Below are 19,484 nucleotides of genomic sequence, written 5' to 3' on the forward strand. Positions count from 1 at the left end.
ATATTAAGATAAATGCAGTCATAGGGGATATTTAATTTCATTAAAATTCGGCTAAATATATACAATTGCTGTGCTATTACAATTAGGCATTGCTTTGAGCTTTGACTCATATTTGTTACCAATTTATTTCAACTTTCCCCCATTCATCAGTGTGGATTATACAGTTTCACTAATATATTTTAAAAATGTTTATTACATCCAGTGGAATAACTACATATGAAAGTTACCAAGTAATAATATCCCTTCCCCTCTTTTTCTTTCTTCCAGCATGGGTAGGTTCTCTTTCCATGGGGATGATTTTCTTTTGCTGCCCTATAGTCAGCGTCTTCACAGATATTTTTGGCTGTCGGAAAACAGCTGTTGTGGGTGCTGCTGTGGGATTCATTGGACTCATGTCCAGTTCTTTTGTCAGGTAAGAACTTGGTTTCTCCCTGTGCTTTTGAAGAACTGTTAAACACCTCTTCCTTTTCATTGCTTAAAATGTTAAGTACTTTACAACTTGTACTGTTCTTTATATCAGCAAATTAGAACTTGAGAATTTGAATGCTTTTGTTAGCAATTTGTAAGATTTAGCTGTCACTAGGATATATATGTATTCCCTGGTGCTAAGAAACATGTTTCTCCTTTTGTCTTTTTCTACCCACATAAAAATCTTGAAAGAATAATTTATAACTGTGAGTTATGTAGAGCAATGGCTTTAAGTTAAGGTCAGCTTGTGTTAGACATATCTTAGGGTTACAGTAGTGTTTTGTGCTGTTTATTAGCTTGGTATAAAAATTTCAATAGAAGCAATTCAATATGTCAGTTATGTATATAATGCATCTTGATCAGTATCACCTTTTCATAATTTTTCCCTGGACCATCCCATCAAGTTACCTAGTTTCATTATCACATATGTACATTGAATTTGATGACTGAATTGAAACCCCTTTGTACTACTTAAAGATAATAAAACTAAAAGAAATAGAAACAAGCTTTTTAAAGTAATTTCTAGGCACAAAATTTTTATCTGTGCTTTAAAAATGAACATGTTAGGCTCATGCCTTTAATTTTAACTACTCAAGAGGCTGAGATCTAACATCATAGTTTGAGATAAGCTTAGGCTGGAAAGTACGTGAGACTCTTTATCTCTAATCTCACACACACACACACACACACACACACACACACACACACACAAACAAACGTTAAAATATTTAAATACCATGATAAAACAAAGTGGTCAAATGTACATTAAAATAATTTCAGCCGGGAGCTTAGTGTCTTAAGCCTGTAATCCTAGCTACTCAGGATGCTGAAAGTTGAGAATTAAAGTTGAAGTCAGCCCAGGCAGAACAGTCTGAAAGATTCCATCTTCAATTAACCAGTAAAATGCTGGACTGGAAGAATGACTCAAGTGGTAGAGCACCAGCCATGAGCAAAATTGCCTAGCAAGTGTGCTTTGAGTTCAAACCCAGGTGTAAGCACAAAATCAAGAACAGAACAAATAAATGAAACTTTTGTGTTTTTTTGTTGATTTTTTGGGGGAGGGGAGCATGCAGGTAGTCCTGGAGTTTAACTCTGGGCCTATTCACTATCCCTGAGCTTTTTTTGCTCAAGCCTAGCATTCTGCCACTTGAACCACAGTGCCACTTCCAGCTTTTTCTGAGTAGTTTATTGGAGATAAGAGTCTCACCATCTTCAGATCTCAGCCTCCTGAGTAGCTAGGATTACTGGTGCCTGGCTAACAAAACTTAATGTTAACATACTATACATCCACCATAAGATTCTTACAAAGAGCTAATGGGCACATTACTGTAACAGCTCCAGTTCTCCAGTAATACCCTTCCTTGCACCATTAGAACAATCCTGAGAAATACCTGTTTAGTATGACTCTCTGGTAGCAGGAAATAAACTTTTTTTTATTTTGAATTATTTTTTGGTGATACTGGGCTTGGACTCAGGGCCTCATGATTGCTCTACCACTTGAGCCACCCCGAACTCAAGACAGCTTCTTTTTTTGGGAGGGGGGCGCCTGAACTCTGGGCCTGGGTGCTGTCCCTCAGTTCTTCAGCTCAAGGCTAGCGCTCTACCACTTGAGCCACAGCACCACTTCCGGCTTTTTTCTTTTTGCTTATGTGGTGCTGAGGAATCGAACCCAGGGCCTCAGGCATGCAAGGCAAGCGCTCTACCACTGAGCCATCTTCCTAGCCCTCAAGACAGCTTCTTAAGATCATTTCCATTCTGTGTCTAGTTTTTTATCTTAATTTCCTTTTCCTTCTCTATCTAGTTTCATGATACTTTAGTTGAAAAATATGATTTAATTGCTAGGGGAAAAAGTCAAACTTGCAACTCTTGCTTCATTTGTTTTTAAATATTTAGTTTTATTTGGTTTTATTTCATCTCCTACCATACAAACTGCTTTCTAAAATCTAAAATGAGCCTCTTTATGTTTTTTACTTAACTTAAAATTTTGTTTGAAATTTTTTTTATTTTTGATAATGTATTTTCTTAGATTCTATTCTATCTTTAAAATGCCTTTCCAGTTTCTTTCTTCTAAACTTTTTTTAAGAAAAAAGTTTTATTTGAAATAGAACTTATTTAGGTAATTCTGTGAGAACATTTGTTTTTAGTTCTTATTTGGTAGCAGTATATCATTTATTGATGGCATATCAGATATCATGTTTGATCTGGAAGCCTCCAGGTACTCTGTCTGTACATGCAGCTCAACCACTTGCTGAGAGTCTCTACATAGGCCTTGGGAGCTAAGGGGGAGGAATGGTATTGCTACCTAAACAGTAAGCAGAACACTTCAGACAGTTGCAATTATTTGGAAAGCTAAGTATGTAGGTAATCTGATAGATTGAAGTATTGCTTTATTTTTCTTCTCTATTATATCCTCTTTAGGGACAGAGAAGTTGTTTTGCTAAGCAGACTATGGGTAACTTGAAGTCATTTTTAACAGTTTTTCATCAAGTGCCTGGTACAGAGGAACTGCTTACTGTGTTTGTTGAATAAAGAGTGGAGATTCAGTAAAGGGTGATCAGAGTAAAGTGAGAGTTATCTGGGAAAGCCGAAAAATAACCCCTGAGCCTGATTTAAAGATGGTGTTAGCTGGAGATTAATTGAAGGGGTAGGGGAATCTGAGAGAGAGGATTGCCAACATACCTTAATTTTATCAGGTTCTAGAGTTCCTTCTGACTACCTCAGCATATTGCTAGATAAGCGTTATTATCTAAAATGTAATTATTAACCAACTTTATCTACTTAGTTTCTAATAAATTGTTTGCCTTTACTACTGATAGAGCTTTTTGAATTGGACTTTTCAAAAAATTTATTTCTTTTATTCCTTACCTGAATTGCTTCAAACATGATCCTTTGAAAGAATTATTTTGTACCATTATTTGGTTAAGTTGAAATTCTTTAATTCTTTATTATTCTTTGAGACATAGGTGGCCTTATAAACTGGGATCACGAGTAAAGACACCTAATTCAGTCTTTCTGCAATCAGGATATGATTTCTGGTTATCTTGCACAATGTTGGGAACAGTGTAATACAGGGTAAAGGTTGTTCTACAGTCCTTAGGCTAGCAAAAATGAGGCACAACTATTCTTCTGTGCAAATGTTCTTGACCTAACTCTGGGGAGACTATTTCAAATGCACCCTTTTCTTTAACTAGGTTTCTTAGTCAAGTGGTCTTGTGGAAATGCTTTGATCACAGTTCTTATCCATGTGTTTCACCAGAAATCCATGAAAAGGGAGAACCAGTTGCCTTAATGGTTATGTTTAGTGCTCGATTCTTGATTTAAGTTTTTCTCCTCTGTTTTGGTTTACTTATACTTACAGAAAATATGCTTAGCTAAAACGTACTTTTATTATATAAAGTTTTATTCCAAATATAATTAAATAATAAATAATTTAACAATAACAAATAATTAAAAAGCTGCTTTCCATCTTTTTCATCTTTTTACAGTTCCATCGAGCCTCTGTACCTTACTTATGGAATCATATTTGCTTGTGGCTGCTCCTTTGCATACCAGCCTTCATTGGTCATTTTGGGACACTATTTCAAGAAGCGCCTTGGACTGGTGAATGGCATTGTCACAGCTGGCAGCAGTGTCTTCACAATTTTGCTGCCTTTCCTTTTAAGGGTTCTGATTGACAGCGTCGGCCTCTTTTTCACCCTGAGAGTCCTCTGCATCTTTATGTTTGTGCTCTTTCTGGCTGGCTTTACTTATAGACCTCTTGTTTCCAGTGCCAAAGATAAAGAGAGTGAAGGTAGCAGATTCTTCCTTTTTTCCAGGAGAAAGTTCAGTCCTCCAAAAAAAATTTTCAATTTTGCCATCTTCAAGGTGACAGCTTATGCAGTGTGGGCCGTTGGAATTCCAATTGCACTTTTTGGATACTTTGTACCGTATGTTCACTTGGTGAGTATATATACTTGCTGGTAATTAACATTATCTTCACATATGGGAAAACTTAGAAAAGAAAGCTAGGTCTGGTTGACATTGGCCTCAGACATTACTCTTGTAATTTTGGAGACTTGCAATTAGAGATCTTTAAATACATAGTCAATTCATCAGTCAGACAATTAAACAGAGTCTGTTTTATGGGGTGAGTTGATATTTAATAATTCCCCCCCCCCAAAAAAAAAACACTAGAAAAGGACAGCTATCATCTTGGACCAAATTGCATCAATGTAAAACATTTGAAACATCACTTTTTCTGGAAGTAGCTTACTAATCTTTGTCAGGATAAAACCAGTATAATGACTAACATTTTTAACAGAGGATATAGAAATTAGGTAATTAACAACAACAAAAAGCCAGTAACCTTGACACAAAAGAGCATTAATCTACTTGTGAAATGCTTCTGGGAAAACAATTCCATTCAGAAGACTATTTGATTAATGTCATGTTCTAAACGACAGAAAAGAGCTAGTATCTCATTGGTAATAAGGATTTCAAGAGCTCACACAGTTTATTTTGTTTATTTCAGTTTCAAAGGCAAAATCCACTTCTTTATACTAAATCAAGAATATTCAGTATTAAAGTATTTGCCCTTGGGAAGATTTGCTCAAAAGTGTACATTACATTTCTTCCCCTTTTTCACACTATTTGTAGTGAAAAATGTATGTATTCTTTGACAGATGATAAGTGATAAAAATAATACACTTCATTATTTCTTTTGTCATGAGAACTTGGGTCTTTTTTAGCTTATAGTCTACTTTGAACATTCATGAAGTTTTTCTTTTAAGAGTTTTGGTGACAATTTGTAACATCCACTTGGAGAATTACTGGCATTAAGGGGTCAGCTAATAACTATATCATAAAACTTCAGTTTATGCTCAATTCACAAAGTAACTAGGCCAAGAAAACATTAAGAGAGGTGGTAGACATGTCCAAAATTTAACAATAATTCAGATTTCTCAGTTCTTACTCTCTTCTTGCCAGGATAGTGGAGAAAGCAATGAAGATGACCAATGGGCAGACACGAGGAAATGTTAGGTTTTAGTACCCTGGGTCACTTGGCATTTTTCAGGGTCAGAGGTACTAGGAAAAATTACCTAGTATTTACCTATAACTTATTTTGTAGTCCTTTTTCATACTTTTAAGAAAATGTCTCCAAAACATCTGGAACCTAATTTTTAATAGCATGTAGCTCTAACAAGGAAGAATTACCTTTACTAACCTATCTTAGCTTCTTAGTCAAGAAAACATTTATGAGTCCTTTAAGATATTGAGACTTTTTTTTTTTGAAATAGGGATTTTACTGTATAGCTCAAACTGTTCTTGAGCTGTGCTATCTAGCCCAGGCTGGCTTCAAACTCCTTCCGTCTTAACCTCCTGAATGCTGGGATTACAGTAGTGTGGAACTACACTCAGCTTTTTTTCTTCCCTCTTTTGTGCAAAAGGTGAACGCACTCAGAGAAATCAGTATCTCTGCTAACACCAGACATTTATTAAGGGGACAGGTGGTGACAGGTGATTAGATGATTGTCTTGTTATTTCTGGTTATGTATGTGTAATTTTTTTTTCTTGTCCTGAAGCTTTACTCAGGGTCTGGGCACTATCTCTGGGCTTCTTTTGCCGAAGGTTTGCACTCTATCACTTGAGCCACAGTGCCACTTCCAGCTTTTTTGAGTCATTTATTGGAGATAAGAATCTCATGGACCTCCCTGCCTGGAATGACTTTGAACTGTGCTCCTCAGATCTCAGACTCCTGAGTAGCTAGGATTACAGGTGTGAGCTACTGGCACCTGGCTAGGAATTTTCTCTTTTTCTAACTATTATGTCACTGAAAGCCAGATTGTAGAGGAAACACTAGACCATTACATACTATGCAGCTTGTTAAATTTTGTCTCTATTAGATGCAAGGAGTTTGTTACTTGGTTAAAATTTAAAAGTTTAGATGTGGGTACTTCATGGACTAGGATGCCAGTTTCCTCCTAAAATGTCTAGACTAGGAGATGATGTTCAATTCATTTTCAGTGCTTGATTGTCTGTTGGAAGGGACACAAGGGACATGTTCTGAAAGAGCATGAAGCCTAATAACTGCAATAATAAAAACTGTTGTGCTGGGTGCTACTGTCACATGTCTGTAATCCTAGCTACTCAGGAGGCTAAGATCTGAGGACGGGGTTAAAGCCAGCCTGGGCAGGAAAGGCCGTGAAACTCATCTCCAGTTAACCACCAGAAAACCAGAAGTGGTGCTGTGGATTAAAGTGGTAGAGTGCTAGCCTTGAGCAAAAAGGCTAGGGATAAGTGCCCAGGCCTTGAGTTTAAAAACAAACAAAAAGTGTAGTGGTTTATAAAGCCCTTTCACATAATTCTCTTATCTAATTTTTATAGCAATGCAAAATGTTATCCATATTTTCTCAATGAAAAGATGAAGGCACTGAAAGATTAAGTAATTTAATCAAGGCCACAGAAGTAGTGACTGATATAGTGTGGTATTTATATGTCAGAGGAAGCGTTATATATGGGCTTAAGGGTGGAGATTCTAGGGTTAGACAGATCTGGGTTTTAATCCTGGTTTTGTCCCTTATTAGTTACATACCTTAGGCATCCTCTCTAAATTCCAGTTTCTTCTATCTATAAAATAGAGATAATCCCACATTTACAAAATTGTTTTAAGGATTAGAGAAAGTGAACATAAAACATACATCTCAATTTGTAAAGACAATGTGATTACCAGTTAAGCAGTTTTAAGAGGACATATCAAAGATTCGTAGGAGAAATGATGATTTCCATTTGGAAAAGTAGTTATAAAATGCTGCATCCAGGTGCCCATGGCTTACACCTGTAATACTAGCTGCTGAGATTCAGATCAAGGTTTGAGGTCAACCTGGATAGTAAAGTTTGCAAGATCCTATCTCAACCAAAAATTGGGTATCATGGTGCATGCCGATTATCCCAGCCATGACTGGAAGCTAAAATAGGTGAATTTTCACAGGCTGGAAGAGAAGCCTCATCTAAAAATAAGCAATGCCAAAAAAAAAAAAAAGAGGGCTGGAGGTATGCCTCAGTGGTAGAGATCTGCCTATCACTGTGATAAGAACAAATAAAAAACTTCATCTCTTGTTTTGTGCTAAAACAGGATCTTTGGTAAAAAGAAACTAAAATTTCAGTTTAGGTCTTGAAGAGTCAGAAATGAAGCATCCTCATGACTATTAAATATTCCAACATCTTGGCTGGTCATCTGTGGCTCATGTCTATAATCCTAGCTATTCAAGACATGAAATCTGAGGATTGAGGTTCAAAGCCAGCTGAGGCAAATAAAGAATTGTATTTCCCCCTATAAACTGTCAAATGACATCCTTTTAAAGGCTTTTCCACATATCATCTCATTAAAGGTACATTCCTATAAATCAATTACATGAGATACAACTTTTTAAATCTTTCTAGTAGCAGCTGCTGTTCAATCTATCTATCTGTCTGTCTGTCTGTCTATCTATCTATCTAGGCAGTCCTTGGCTTGCTAGGAAACAGTTGGCTTGCTCTCCTACTCCAGCCCACTCCCCCAATTCTTTTTGCTTAAGTTATTTTTCAGATAGGCATTCACATTTTTTGCCTAGGGTTGTTCTGGACCACAGTCCTTCTACCTATGCCTCTCATGTAGTTATGATAGGCACAAGCCACCATATCCTGTTTGTTGAGACAGTGGTCTTGCAGACTTCTTAACCTGGGCTGCTGCAGAACTTTGGTCCTCCTAATCTCCGCCTCTCAAGTAGCTGGGAGTGGGGCTGGGAAGGTAGCTCAGTGGTAGAGTGCTTGCCTTGCATGCCTGAGGCCCTTGGTTTGATTCCTCAGCACCACATAAGCAAAAAGAAAAAAGCCGGAAGTGGTGCTGTGGCTCAAGTGGTAGAGCACTAGCCTTGAGCTGAAGAGCTGAGGGCCAGCGCCCAGGCCTAGAGTTCAGGCCCCCACGACCAGATTCCCCCCCCCACAAAAAAAAAGTAGCTGAGAGTATAGAGTTGTGTTAACATGTCCAATCTGAGAGCTGTTTTGTATTGTTTTCTGAGTTAACCTTTTATTGTTCTTCCTTACCATTTACTTAGCTTCTAGAAGTATGATAAGCTTTTGACTTTTCCCTAACTCCTCTTCTTCCCCATCTTCCTCCTCCTCCTCCTCTTCTGCCTCTTCCTTCTCCTCTTCCTCCTCCTCCCTCCAAGTTTTTTTTTTTTTTTTTTTGCTGCCCTTTGCCCCTAACTCCTAAATATCAGTATGTTCTCTTTGATTTTTTTATTCTATGTATTTCACTGGTGATTTCATCTGGTCTCCTGAGTTTAAACATCACATTCATCAATAACTCTCAATTTATATTTCTAATTCAGACCTTTTTCTTGGATCTTCCACATGTTTAGACATAACATGCCCAACCCTGAAATCCTGATCTTACTCTCAAAACTTGCTCTGCTCCTGGCTATCCTTATATCAGTTGGTAAGTCATCCTTCCAGTTGCCTAGGGCCCAAATATGATGTCATTCTTAGCTCTTCTTTCTTGCATACCAAACCCTTGATCTAGTCAGGAAATCCTACTGTCTATCTTTTCAAAATATATCCAGGATCCAACCATCTCTGACTATCCTCAATACTAGTAATTTAGCCCAGGCTACCATCCCTTGGCCTGCATCATGCCAATAGCCTCCTTCTTTTCCTTCTGCCTACCTTCTTCTCTTCCTCCCCCTCTTTCTCCTCCTTCTTAACTTTCTGTACTGGGGCTTCAATTCAGGGCCTTTTGCTCTCACTTGGTTTTTTCATTCAAAACTGACAGACTATAGTCTGGATTTCTGCTGGTTAATTGGAGATAATAGTCTCATAGATGTTTCTGCTTGATCAAACTTTGAACTAGGGTCCTCAGATCTCAGTATCCTGCGTAGCTAGGATTATAAGTGTGACCCACCAGCACCCAGTCAGCTGTTTACTTCTAATTATGCTTACTCTGGTTACCTGCTTAAAACACCTACAAACTCCTCTCTCCCAGCATCCCAAGCCCCTTCTCACTACTATACCCATTTTCTTTTTCAGAGCATGTAATACTTTCTAGCATATTTTAAATGTAGCTAATATGATTATTGCTTACCATCTTTATATGTCTACTAAGGACCTTTCTGTTTTGTTCAAAAGATCTTTTAAATTTCTTAAGCATCTGGCACAGTGCCTGGCACATAGTGGGTGTCCAAATACTTGTTGATTGACAAAACACATTATAAATTATTAAAGCAACACATGTAGTACTTCTATTCCTTTTAATCTATCCTATTTTAATCTCTAAACTCTTCTACTTTGATGCTATTTAATTTTGTATTTAGGATATTATAGTTTTCATATTCACTGAACCCTTAATAAGCCCAAACGGAACAAACCTTAGAATAACTGAGTAACCAACCTTAGAATAACTGAGTCACCACTAGTGTTCTATGTTGATTGGAAGGGAAAGTTGAGATTTTTCTGTTTAACCCACAGCTTTATGTACCTATGCTGATATAAACAGAAGAAATTCCTGTGTCTCTGAAGCAAATGCCTTCAGCTAAAAATTTTCAGAGCCTGAGATAATGTAGGAATAAGATACAGGATGTGGTGTCACAGCCCAGCCATGGATCTAAATTGCTTTGGTAGAGCTTGTGACAGGCTCTAGAGGTTGGACCTGTGGTCTGAGCAGGAATACTCCTCCAGCAGAGCTCAGGGTGCTGAACCATACAAATAGGAATAACAAACAAACTTTATTTCTTCATTTCTCCCTCAGAAGGAGACTTATTTGCCAAGCATTGATCATGTGCCAAGTGTTTCCTCAGAATCTCATGTAGCCATCCCAGGATGACTATAAGTGTAATAAATAACATATACCTGTGTGCTAAGGAAATGATTCTGAAGTAATGTTTGGCCAGGGTCATTCATTGAGTTATGCTTAGTGACATAAGCATAACTTACAGGCACACAGTAAATCCTATATTCATTTTTATTGTTGTTGTTGTTGGTCATGGGGCTTGAACCTTAGGGCCTGGGTGCTGTCTCTGAGGTTTTTGCTCAAGGCTAGCATTCTACCACTTTGAGCTACAGTGCCACTTCTGGTTTTCTGGTGGTTAATTGACGTAAGAGTCTCATGGACTATCCTGCCTGGGCTGATTTCAAACCATGATCCTCCTATCTCAGCCTCCTCAGTAGCTAGGATTATAGGCAGGACCCACTGGCACTCTGCTTTCCTATGTTCTTTTTATGGAGTCTACATGTCTTCATCTAACCATATCAGGTATGGAAGAAGAAGCCACTATTTTTGGTTATACTGAGCCCAGACCAAAGTTTGTTTTGCCTTGCAGATTTCTGTTCTCTCCAAACAGAACTGCATCTGTGAGAACTGTCCCAGGACTAAGACTTTTGCAGCCAGGGAGAGGACTCTGGAGGAAATCATGTTTTGACCTAATATAATAGTAATAAGAAGATATCAATGACTTTATTTCTAGGCCTCCTCTTCTGATCTCTTATGAATATGCAAAGGTTATAGGCGTACAGAGTGACTTTTCATAACTTGTGCCAAGCAGAACATGGAGCAAATAGAGCTTATGTTTAATTTTGTTGTCTACAATAAACATCAAGCAAAAAAAGACACTCTATATCTGATTAACATAAAAACCATTGAAGGGAAAGGGAAAAAAGGTAAACTTTGAATTTTAGAGTCACATATAACTTCTCTGAGACCAATGATGGTTCATTAGTCTCCTGAGAGGGTCCTAAAGTGTCAGTGTGGTAGAAAACTGCACCTTCCCTCTTTATAATGTATAATTTTACCAGATTTAAATATTTTTGTTTCATATTTAGGGGTCCCAGGTTTTATTTAATAAAATGTAGTACACTTTTCCACTGTAATATTGGTATTTGCTTATCAGTCAAGTTCTTGGAATAGTTTTAGGTGGGTAATGGGCTTAAACTCAAAGCTTTGTGCTCTCAACTTTGCTTTTTCACTCATGGCTGTCACCAACACTTGATCCATGCTTCTAATCTAGCATTTTGCTGGTTAATTAGAGATATGAGTCTTTGCAGATTAGTCTGCCTGGGATGACTTTGAAGTAACATTCTCAGACTTTATCCTCCTGTGTAGCTAGAATTGTAGGCACGAGTCACTGGCGTCTGACCTTGTTTTTGTTTTTGGTTGTACTAGGGTTTGAACTCAGGTCTTTGTGTTTACTAAGACATTTGAGCCATGCCTCCCCTCACCTTAGTTTGTATAAGTTTGATTAATCTAATTTTCTAGTGAGGTATAAGAGTTCTTTTATGATTTTATATCAACTAAAAAGATGTTGCTATATAGGATGAATAGGAATAGGAAGGTGTGTGTGTGTGTGTATGTATCCTGAGGCTTGAACTCAGGGCCTGAGCACTGTCCCTGAGCTTTTGTGTTAAAGGCTAGCATTCTGCCATTTGAGCCACAGCTCCACTTCTGGCTTTTTGGTGGTTAACTGGAGATAAGTCTCACAGACTTCCTGCCCAGGCTGGCTTTAAACTGTGATCCATAGATCTCAACCTCCTGACTATCTACGATTACAGGCTTGAACCATGGTCACCCAGCAGGAATAAGTATGTTTTTTTGTTTGTTTTTTTTTTTTTGGTTGTGGGGTTTGACCTCTGGGCCTGGGCACTGTCCCTGTGTTCTTCAGCTCAAGGTGAGCACTCTACCGCTTGAGCCACAGCGCCACTTCTGGTTTTCTAGTGGTTTATTGGAGATAAGAATCTCACGGACTTTTCTGCCTGGGCTGGCTTTGAACCGTGATCCTCACATCTCAGCCTCCTGAGTAGCTAGAAATACAGGTATGAGCCACCAGTGCCTGGCAAGAATAGTTATCTTAAGTTGAGAGTCTAGTGTGGTGGTATACAACTGAATTCCAACACTTGGGAGGCTGAGGCAAGAAAATTGAAAGTTCCAGACAAGCCTGGACCACAACAAAATTATGTCTCATAAAAACAAAAAATAGTCACACAAACAAACACCAAAAAGAATTTTTTAATTTGAGGTATCTTCTATTTATAAAACTATCTTTGGATATTGCTATTTTCCTAACATTAATCAGGTACTCTGGAGGGTAGAAAGTACATTAAGTTCTAGAGTGTCTTTTTGGAGAAGCTGTTGCCTTCACTGTAGCTGCCCATGTTGCTATCCATGTTTCATTTTACCTTTTTCCTTTTCAATCTCTGTTGTACCTTTCTGTTCCTCCCCTTCTCCATTCCATACCCATTGGCAGCTCACTTGTAAGCAAGAAATTTTTACTCCATTGCACACTGGAAGAATGCACACTGGAGGTGCAGAATTGTCAATATGGATAGTTATGCAATAAAACTATCCCTACAGCCATGTCAATTAAGCTGATCTTGGCATAACAAGACAAGAACACTAGCAGCAGCCAGCTTTCCAAGCACTGTTTAAGATTCTGTATGCCCATTCCCCTAAGCTATGCAAGGGTTTGCTTTAAACCACATCTCTTTTAAACACACACACACACATATTTATATATGTTATATATATAATATATATATGGTCATTTTCCCCTATTTTTAAAATTGCCCAACTTCTATACTCACACAGGATGGCTACCCTGCAAAAATGTGCTATGTCCCTGCTTCTGTTGAGCAGGAAGGAAGCAGAGCTGGTGAGACAGCTTGCTCAGGATTTCTGGGCCCATGCATAGTACAGCCAGGGGTTGTACTGCTGCTTTTTGAGAATATGGCTTTTTTCGCCCTGAGGCTGGAATTCAAATTTGGTATGTACTGCTTTCACTCATTGGCTATTGCTCTATCACCTGAGCAACAACTCTAATCCCAAGAATATAGCTTTTAGCCGAGTGCCGGTGGCTCTCACATGTAATCCTAGCTACTCAGGAGGCTGAGCTCTGACAATTGCGGTTCAAAGGCAGCCCAGGCAGGAAAGTCCGTAAGACTCTTATCTCCAATAAACCACTAGAAAAGCGGAAGTGGTGCTATGGCTGAAGTGCTAGAGTGCTCACCTGGAGCTGAAGAGTGCAGGGATAGCGCCCAAGCCTAGAGTTCAAACCCCAAAACCGACAAAAAACAAACAAAGTAAATAAATAATATATATATAGCTTTTAAATAAAGCATTTTAATGTCTGCTGAAAGGAATTGCATAGGCCATATATTTGTATTCTTTTTTTGCTGTTGTTTTTTAAAGACAGGAAAAGGAACTATTTGCAAAAGTCAGATAGTAATAAAAATGGCATAACTAAGCATATCATCAAGAACATCCACTGGAAAAAAAAAACCCAGAAGCTTATATCCTGAGCTGTAAACATGCATTGTAGAGGTAGAATTATTAGAGTAATGAAACTCTTCTCATCTAACCTTGGCTAATTCAGTCAGGAGGGTGCTTTGCCTTTTGTTCAGAGTGGCAGATTTTCCCTGTGAATATGAACTCACAGTAGTATGCTTGAAAAGTCACTGTATACTGGGCCACTGTTTACAGCCTGTGGATGATGGCTGTGGAGTTTTGGGTACATATTTTTATTGATTGAAAATGAAATTGTATAACAGTTGCCCTGTCTCAATTTTCAGAGCATTGTAACCAAATTGAAAGTTGGATTTAAGATTTTAATTTGGGGGGGGGGCTCATTGCTAAATGCTAGGGGTTTAAGGTTTACTTATTCTGAATCTCAATCCCTCCCTTCCTACGTTCTTCCTCCTTCCTCCCCCAATCTCTCTTCCCTCCCTCCCTCCCTCTCCCCCTCATTCTTCCCTTTCTTCCTTTATATTCTTTCTGCTTTGGTTACCTTTATTTTGATTTATTTGACATTAACTCTGTAGACTATTTTAGTACTTTGAAGAAGTAATTGCATTGTTTTTAAATCAAGATTTTCTAATTTAAATATTTTTATTTGTCATTAACATATACTCAAATAATCTAAAGATTAGATTTTACCCGTGATTTATTGTGTGAACAGCCTCTACATATATTTCTTGAGTCGTTTCGTTATGTGGTCTATACATGTTTTATTTCCTTCCTTCATTCCATTCTTGATATACTCCCAGAAAGGATAAGAAGGTATTTATTTCACTCTACAATTTCTGATCCAGCTCACAGCAACATTTTATGAGAGAAGCAGTGCTAATACTGGTTCTACCACTGATGGACAAGGACATTGAGGCTCAAAGGTTGGACTTTACTCAAGTTGAACAATAAGTGGCAGGAATGCTATTAGAATAGACTTAAAATAGATTTAGAATAGATTTTCCGTTTTGTCACAGTTTTTGTCCTAGCCTATGTGTGACTTCCTCTAATTACCACTCAGTATTCAAACATCCATTCATTCAACAGAAACTGGGTGCCAGTTGTGTGCCTTGAGAATTACAGGGTGAGAACAGATGCAATCTCCTATGGAGTTCAGTGAACAAGCAAGATGGCTTTTAAATAGTGAAATTTTTGTTGAGAAAACAAAATGAGATGGAAGGTGATGATAAGAGGCAACTTTAGTTGGAGCAGTTAGGGCAACCTCTTTGAGACAACAGTAAACACATCCATCCTACTTGTGCTTACTGTCACCTCAGTGTTAGGCAGTGTTAGATACGTACAAGACTTGGGAAGCCTACACCATAGAGTTTAAAGCCATTCAGCAGTTAAATTATTTTGTCCAATCAATTTTTATCTGATGTATTATATTGATAATGCATGTTGAAATGAAAAATTCTTGCATATTTTGCTAGAGGGCCCACACATTGTTTTTTCTTCATATACTTTTACTCATGAAAACACACTAGTATTGCTCAGTTCTCATTTGGTTATTAAGTAAATGATTGAACATCTCTCTTTCATTTTGTCCCTACTTTTTTCAGGTTTTTTCCCCCAATGGTCTCTGCTTTTCTTGCTTTTCTAGCTTTTCTAACCTTGCATTTATTTCTCTTCAGATCTCAACATCTGCTGCAATTTGACTATTCAGGTTAGTGAAAATTTGCCCATCTTTTAGTGGTATGCTTTAGGTAGTATTCACCAGCATTCTCCTACTTGAGATGAGTAAGGGTCTTTACTTCTTTGGCCACTGTGACTCATTAATGGTGAAGTTAAATATTTGTAGAATACTCATCAAAACAAGCTTGGTTTGGGGGTTTTGTTTTGTTTTTAAAGAGTATCTTGAAAACAATACATAGGAACTTGGTAGGAAGACAAGACATAATACATGAGAGATCTAGAAAGTGGATTACTTACAAATAAATCAAAACAGACCTGTTACTTTTAGTAAGGCAGAACAAGTTTGCCATGTGTCCAAATGATGCTTAGTCCAGAGTAAATGTTTGTAGCTAATTTGCAATAGTTTTTGGAAATGATATGTGCTTTACTTAAGTGTGAAAATTATCTCTGAATGTGGGCACCAACCTCTAAAAGATTTAAAATTTGCAGGAGAGAAAGAAAGTTGTAAGTATTTCTTAATACCTAATTTTAACCTAAATTGAGATGTTGTAGATTTTGTGTTAAACCCTTTCAGCATGTGACATATTCAATATATGGAAAAGCCTGGTGAACATTGGATTTATTTCCAAAATACATTAGTGAGCTTAATGGGAAGGTGTTCTTATACCACATGAAATGCTAAACAAAGAAGAGGTAATGAATATGGACCTCCATTCAAGTAGGAGTAACATCTGCTCTTCTTTGCTCCAGACCTGCTACTTGGTATATTCCTGGCAATAAACACATTTTTCTTTTTTACCTGATTTCAGATTTGGCTAATATGCTGGTTGGGCTGCTGAAATACAAAGTCTGCTCATTTCCCTGCTTATAGATAATTTACATTTTAACAGTACTTCAGATTGTTCAGTTTTTTCCTTTGATCTTCAACATACAACCTCCTTAAGATTAATTTTATCTCCTTCTTACAAAGAGTTAATAAAAGTTTTCTCAAGTCACACAAATATAGTTAGCACAGAGTAAAGTTTAAAACTTAAATGAAGCCTGCTATGGTATCTTATACCTATAATCTAAGCTACTCTGAAGGTAGAGTTTGGGAGGATCAGAGGATCCTCCCAAAACCATAACCAAAACAAACAAAAAAAATCAGTTAGCTATAATTCCATCTCAACAACAACAAAAAGCTGGGCATTAGGTATACATGCCCGCTATTCCAGCTGCACAGGAAGTACAAATAGGAATATGGTCCAGGTCAGCTAGGCAAAAGTAAGCGAGAACTCATAAAAAATAACCAAAAGACTAGGGGAATGACTCAAGTGATGGTGTGCCTGTCTTGCAGGCACAAAGCCCTGAGTTCAAACCCCAGTACCAACAAAAACACCTTAAATACTCAAAATACTCCAATGACTAATCTCAGCTTTGGACTAACTTAAACTTAGGTAAATGGATGGCAAGATATACGTAGTTCTGCTGAGGTTCTTATGACTTTGTCTTTCCTAGCTGCTTCTAGAAGAATGGGCTGCCTGAGCATGACCACAGCCCAGCAAGTGAGCTGCACTGCTCTTGGCCCAGGCACACCTCTGTGGAGTTTGAAAGTGTCATATGTTGATTATTGAGTATATGATTCAATTATAATGTTCTCAACATAAATCAAGAATATTTGACCCTACATAATGTTGTTTCTGTTTATGAGAGACATGGTTTTCTTTTTTTTTTTTCTAGTCCGGTTGTGGGGCCTGAACTCAGCCTGGGTGCTGTCCCTCAGCTCTTCAGCTCAAGGCTAGCATTCTACCACTTGAGCCGCAGCGCCACTTCCGGCTTTTTTCTTTTTGCTTATGTGGTGCTAAGGAATCGAACCCAGAGCCTCAGGCATGCAAGGCAACGCTCTACCACTGAGCCACCTTCCCAGCCCCAAGAGCACATGGTTTTCTTTGGTGTGCTCCTTCCTTGAGGACTTTTCATAGTTCCTGGTCTTGTCCTTGCCAACTTTTTCTCAGAGGAAAGTTTTAGCTTCCTCAAGTATTAACTGTTCTCCTCTGCCAGGTGTCTCTTTCCTAAACTCTTCAGTCCCCAAGGCCTGCTCTGGGTCCTGGGGTTAGAATTGCCTGGGATTAGGTATGAACCTCTTACCCTCTCTAACTGTGATGCATTTGCTAAATTCTGTATTACTTTTAGCTTCATAGCACTCAGTTCATGTCTAGCCAAAGCTGTGTAACATAGATACTGCCTCTTTTTCTCTTGTGAAATAAAATTCCTAAATATTAAACACTACCTATACATGGAATTTAAAAAATCAATAGAAACGGGCACTGATGGCTCACCCCTATAATCCTAGCTACTCAGGAGGCTGAGATCTGAGGATCGCGGTTCAAAGGCAGCCGGGCAGGAAAGTCTGTGAGACTCTTATCTCCAATTAACCACCAGAAAACCAGAAGTGGTGCTGTGGCTCAAGTGGTAGAGTGCTAGCCTTGAGCTGAAGAGCTGAGGGACAGCGCCCAGGCGCAGAGTTCAAGCCCCAAACACACTAAATAAAAAAATAAATAATCAATAAAATCCAAGCTGTAATGTAAGGGTGAAATAAAAGAAGAAAGATAATGCTGGGATACATGCTCCAATGTGGATAAGCCTTAGTGACATTATATTCAGTGAAATAAGCCAGACACAAAAGGACAAATACTGTGTGAGTCCACTCAGATGAAGCACTTAGGGTAGTCAAAGTCATGGGAACAAAAAAGTAGAATAGTGATTTCTAGGGGGGCAGGGAACAGGAAGGAGATAGGGAATGGGCAGTTACACAGGTTACAGTTTGAGAAAATTAAAATAGTCCTAAATGGAAGTGATTATACAATAAACATAAATGTAGTTAATGCTAAAGTATGGTTAAATTAGCAAATTTTATGTGATATAATATTTGCTACATTATAGAACAGTATTTAAAAGAGGTAATGCTTGGACACAACTTTATCAGAAAGATAAAAATGTTGCTCACAAATTTCTTAAACACCCTCAAGTGATTGAACTAATGTATAGTATTTTGAGGTTGGCAAACTATTGCTCAGAGCCTTTGAATTAGTAAGGAACAAAGCTCATAATTTGGCTTCTAAGACATTTCTTTCCCTCCTGTGCTTAATGTTGCAACTGCATAGATAGCTCCCTCTGTGCTATGCCCTGCCACCTTCAATCCAAACCACCGAGGCCTGCCACTTCCTGATATCCTAAATGGTCCACTTCCTCCTCAATACTTCACAATCACAAGATAAAATAAACATGTACAAAATAATGTTAATCACATCTTCACCCTCTGAACAATGAAATAAGCCTAATCTTGATTTAATCTTCATTTGGGGAAAAAATTGTATTTGTGAATGATACTGGGGAGAGAGCTAGTAGTTGGCTGGCTTTTAGAATTAACAGGAAAGGAAGGAATCAACAATGTATGCCTGACCAAGAAGGGAAGGTGGCCATATACAAAATAACTCTCAAAGGAGAGCTTAAGGGAAGGTAGAATTTTTGTAGAATGATTCATTTGGGGGGGTGTGGGGGGTTGTTTTGTGTTTTTTGCTTTGTTTTTGTTTTTACTTTAGAATTAGGAGCAAATTTTTAAATTAAGATGAAGCTGGGTTTGATAGTACATATTTGTAATCTCAATACTTGACAGGTAGAGGATCACAATTTTTTTTTCTCATTCTGCCCCTCTGCTTTTACTTATTTTCTATTAACATTTTTATTGTTCTACATTTGAGGCTAGGTGGATTATACAGTGAGAGCATTTCCCAAGTGGCAGATCATCTGCCTAGAAAGAGCAAGGCTCTGAGTTCAAACCCCAGCACCAAGAGGAAAATAACAAAAATACCAAAAGCATAACAAGAACAAATAACAGTGAAAGAAGCTGAATAGTGAGCTATATCTAGCTCAGTTGTAGAGCATTTTCCTAGCACACACAAGACTCTAAGTTTGATCTCTAGTACGGCAAAACGCAAGCAAACAAAAACCTAAAAAAGAACCAAACCCTAAATTATTTGTTTCCTCAGAAATACTAATTTTATCCTTTCTCATTTTAGATAATGCTTTTTGTTTTTTTTTTTTGTCGGTTGTGGGGCTT

At 37.9% G+C, this 19,484-nt stretch overlaps 1 protein-coding gene across 2 annotated transcripts in view; it reads left to right on the plus strand.

The window, feature by feature from the left end:
- The window catches only part of Slc16a10 (solute carrier family 16 member 10), a 104,872-nt gene that overhangs the window by 63,012 nt on the left and 22,376 nt on the right, over nucleotides 1–19,484 (plus strand). Inside the window, exons 2-5 of one of the 2 annotated variants that reach the window (XM_042668215.1) lie at nucleotides 268–412; nucleotides 3,954–4,407; nucleotides 15,385–15,416; nucleotides 16,195–16,252. In XM_042668215.1, the coding sequence (XP_042524149.1) occupies nucleotides 268–412; nucleotides 3,954–4,407; nucleotides 15,385–15,408 (623 nt within the window). In that variant the 3' untranslated portion in view covers nucleotides 15,409–15,416; nucleotides 16,195–16,252. Of the gene's footprint in view, nucleotides 1–267; nucleotides 413–3,953; nucleotides 4,408–15,384; nucleotides 15,417–16,194; nucleotides 16,253–19,484 lie in introns of those variants that run through there. The other variant, XM_042668134.1, reaches the window with a different exon arrangement.

The sequence above is a fragment of the Dipodomys spectabilis genome, unplaced genomic scaffold (genome assembly GCF_019054845.1).
Source record: "Dipodomys spectabilis isolate Male_0828 unplaced genomic scaffold, ASM1905484v1 ptg000001l, whole genome shotgun sequence".
Lineage (NCBI taxonomy): Eukaryota > Metazoa > Chordata > Mammalia > Rodentia > Heteromyidae > Dipodomys > Dipodomys spectabilis.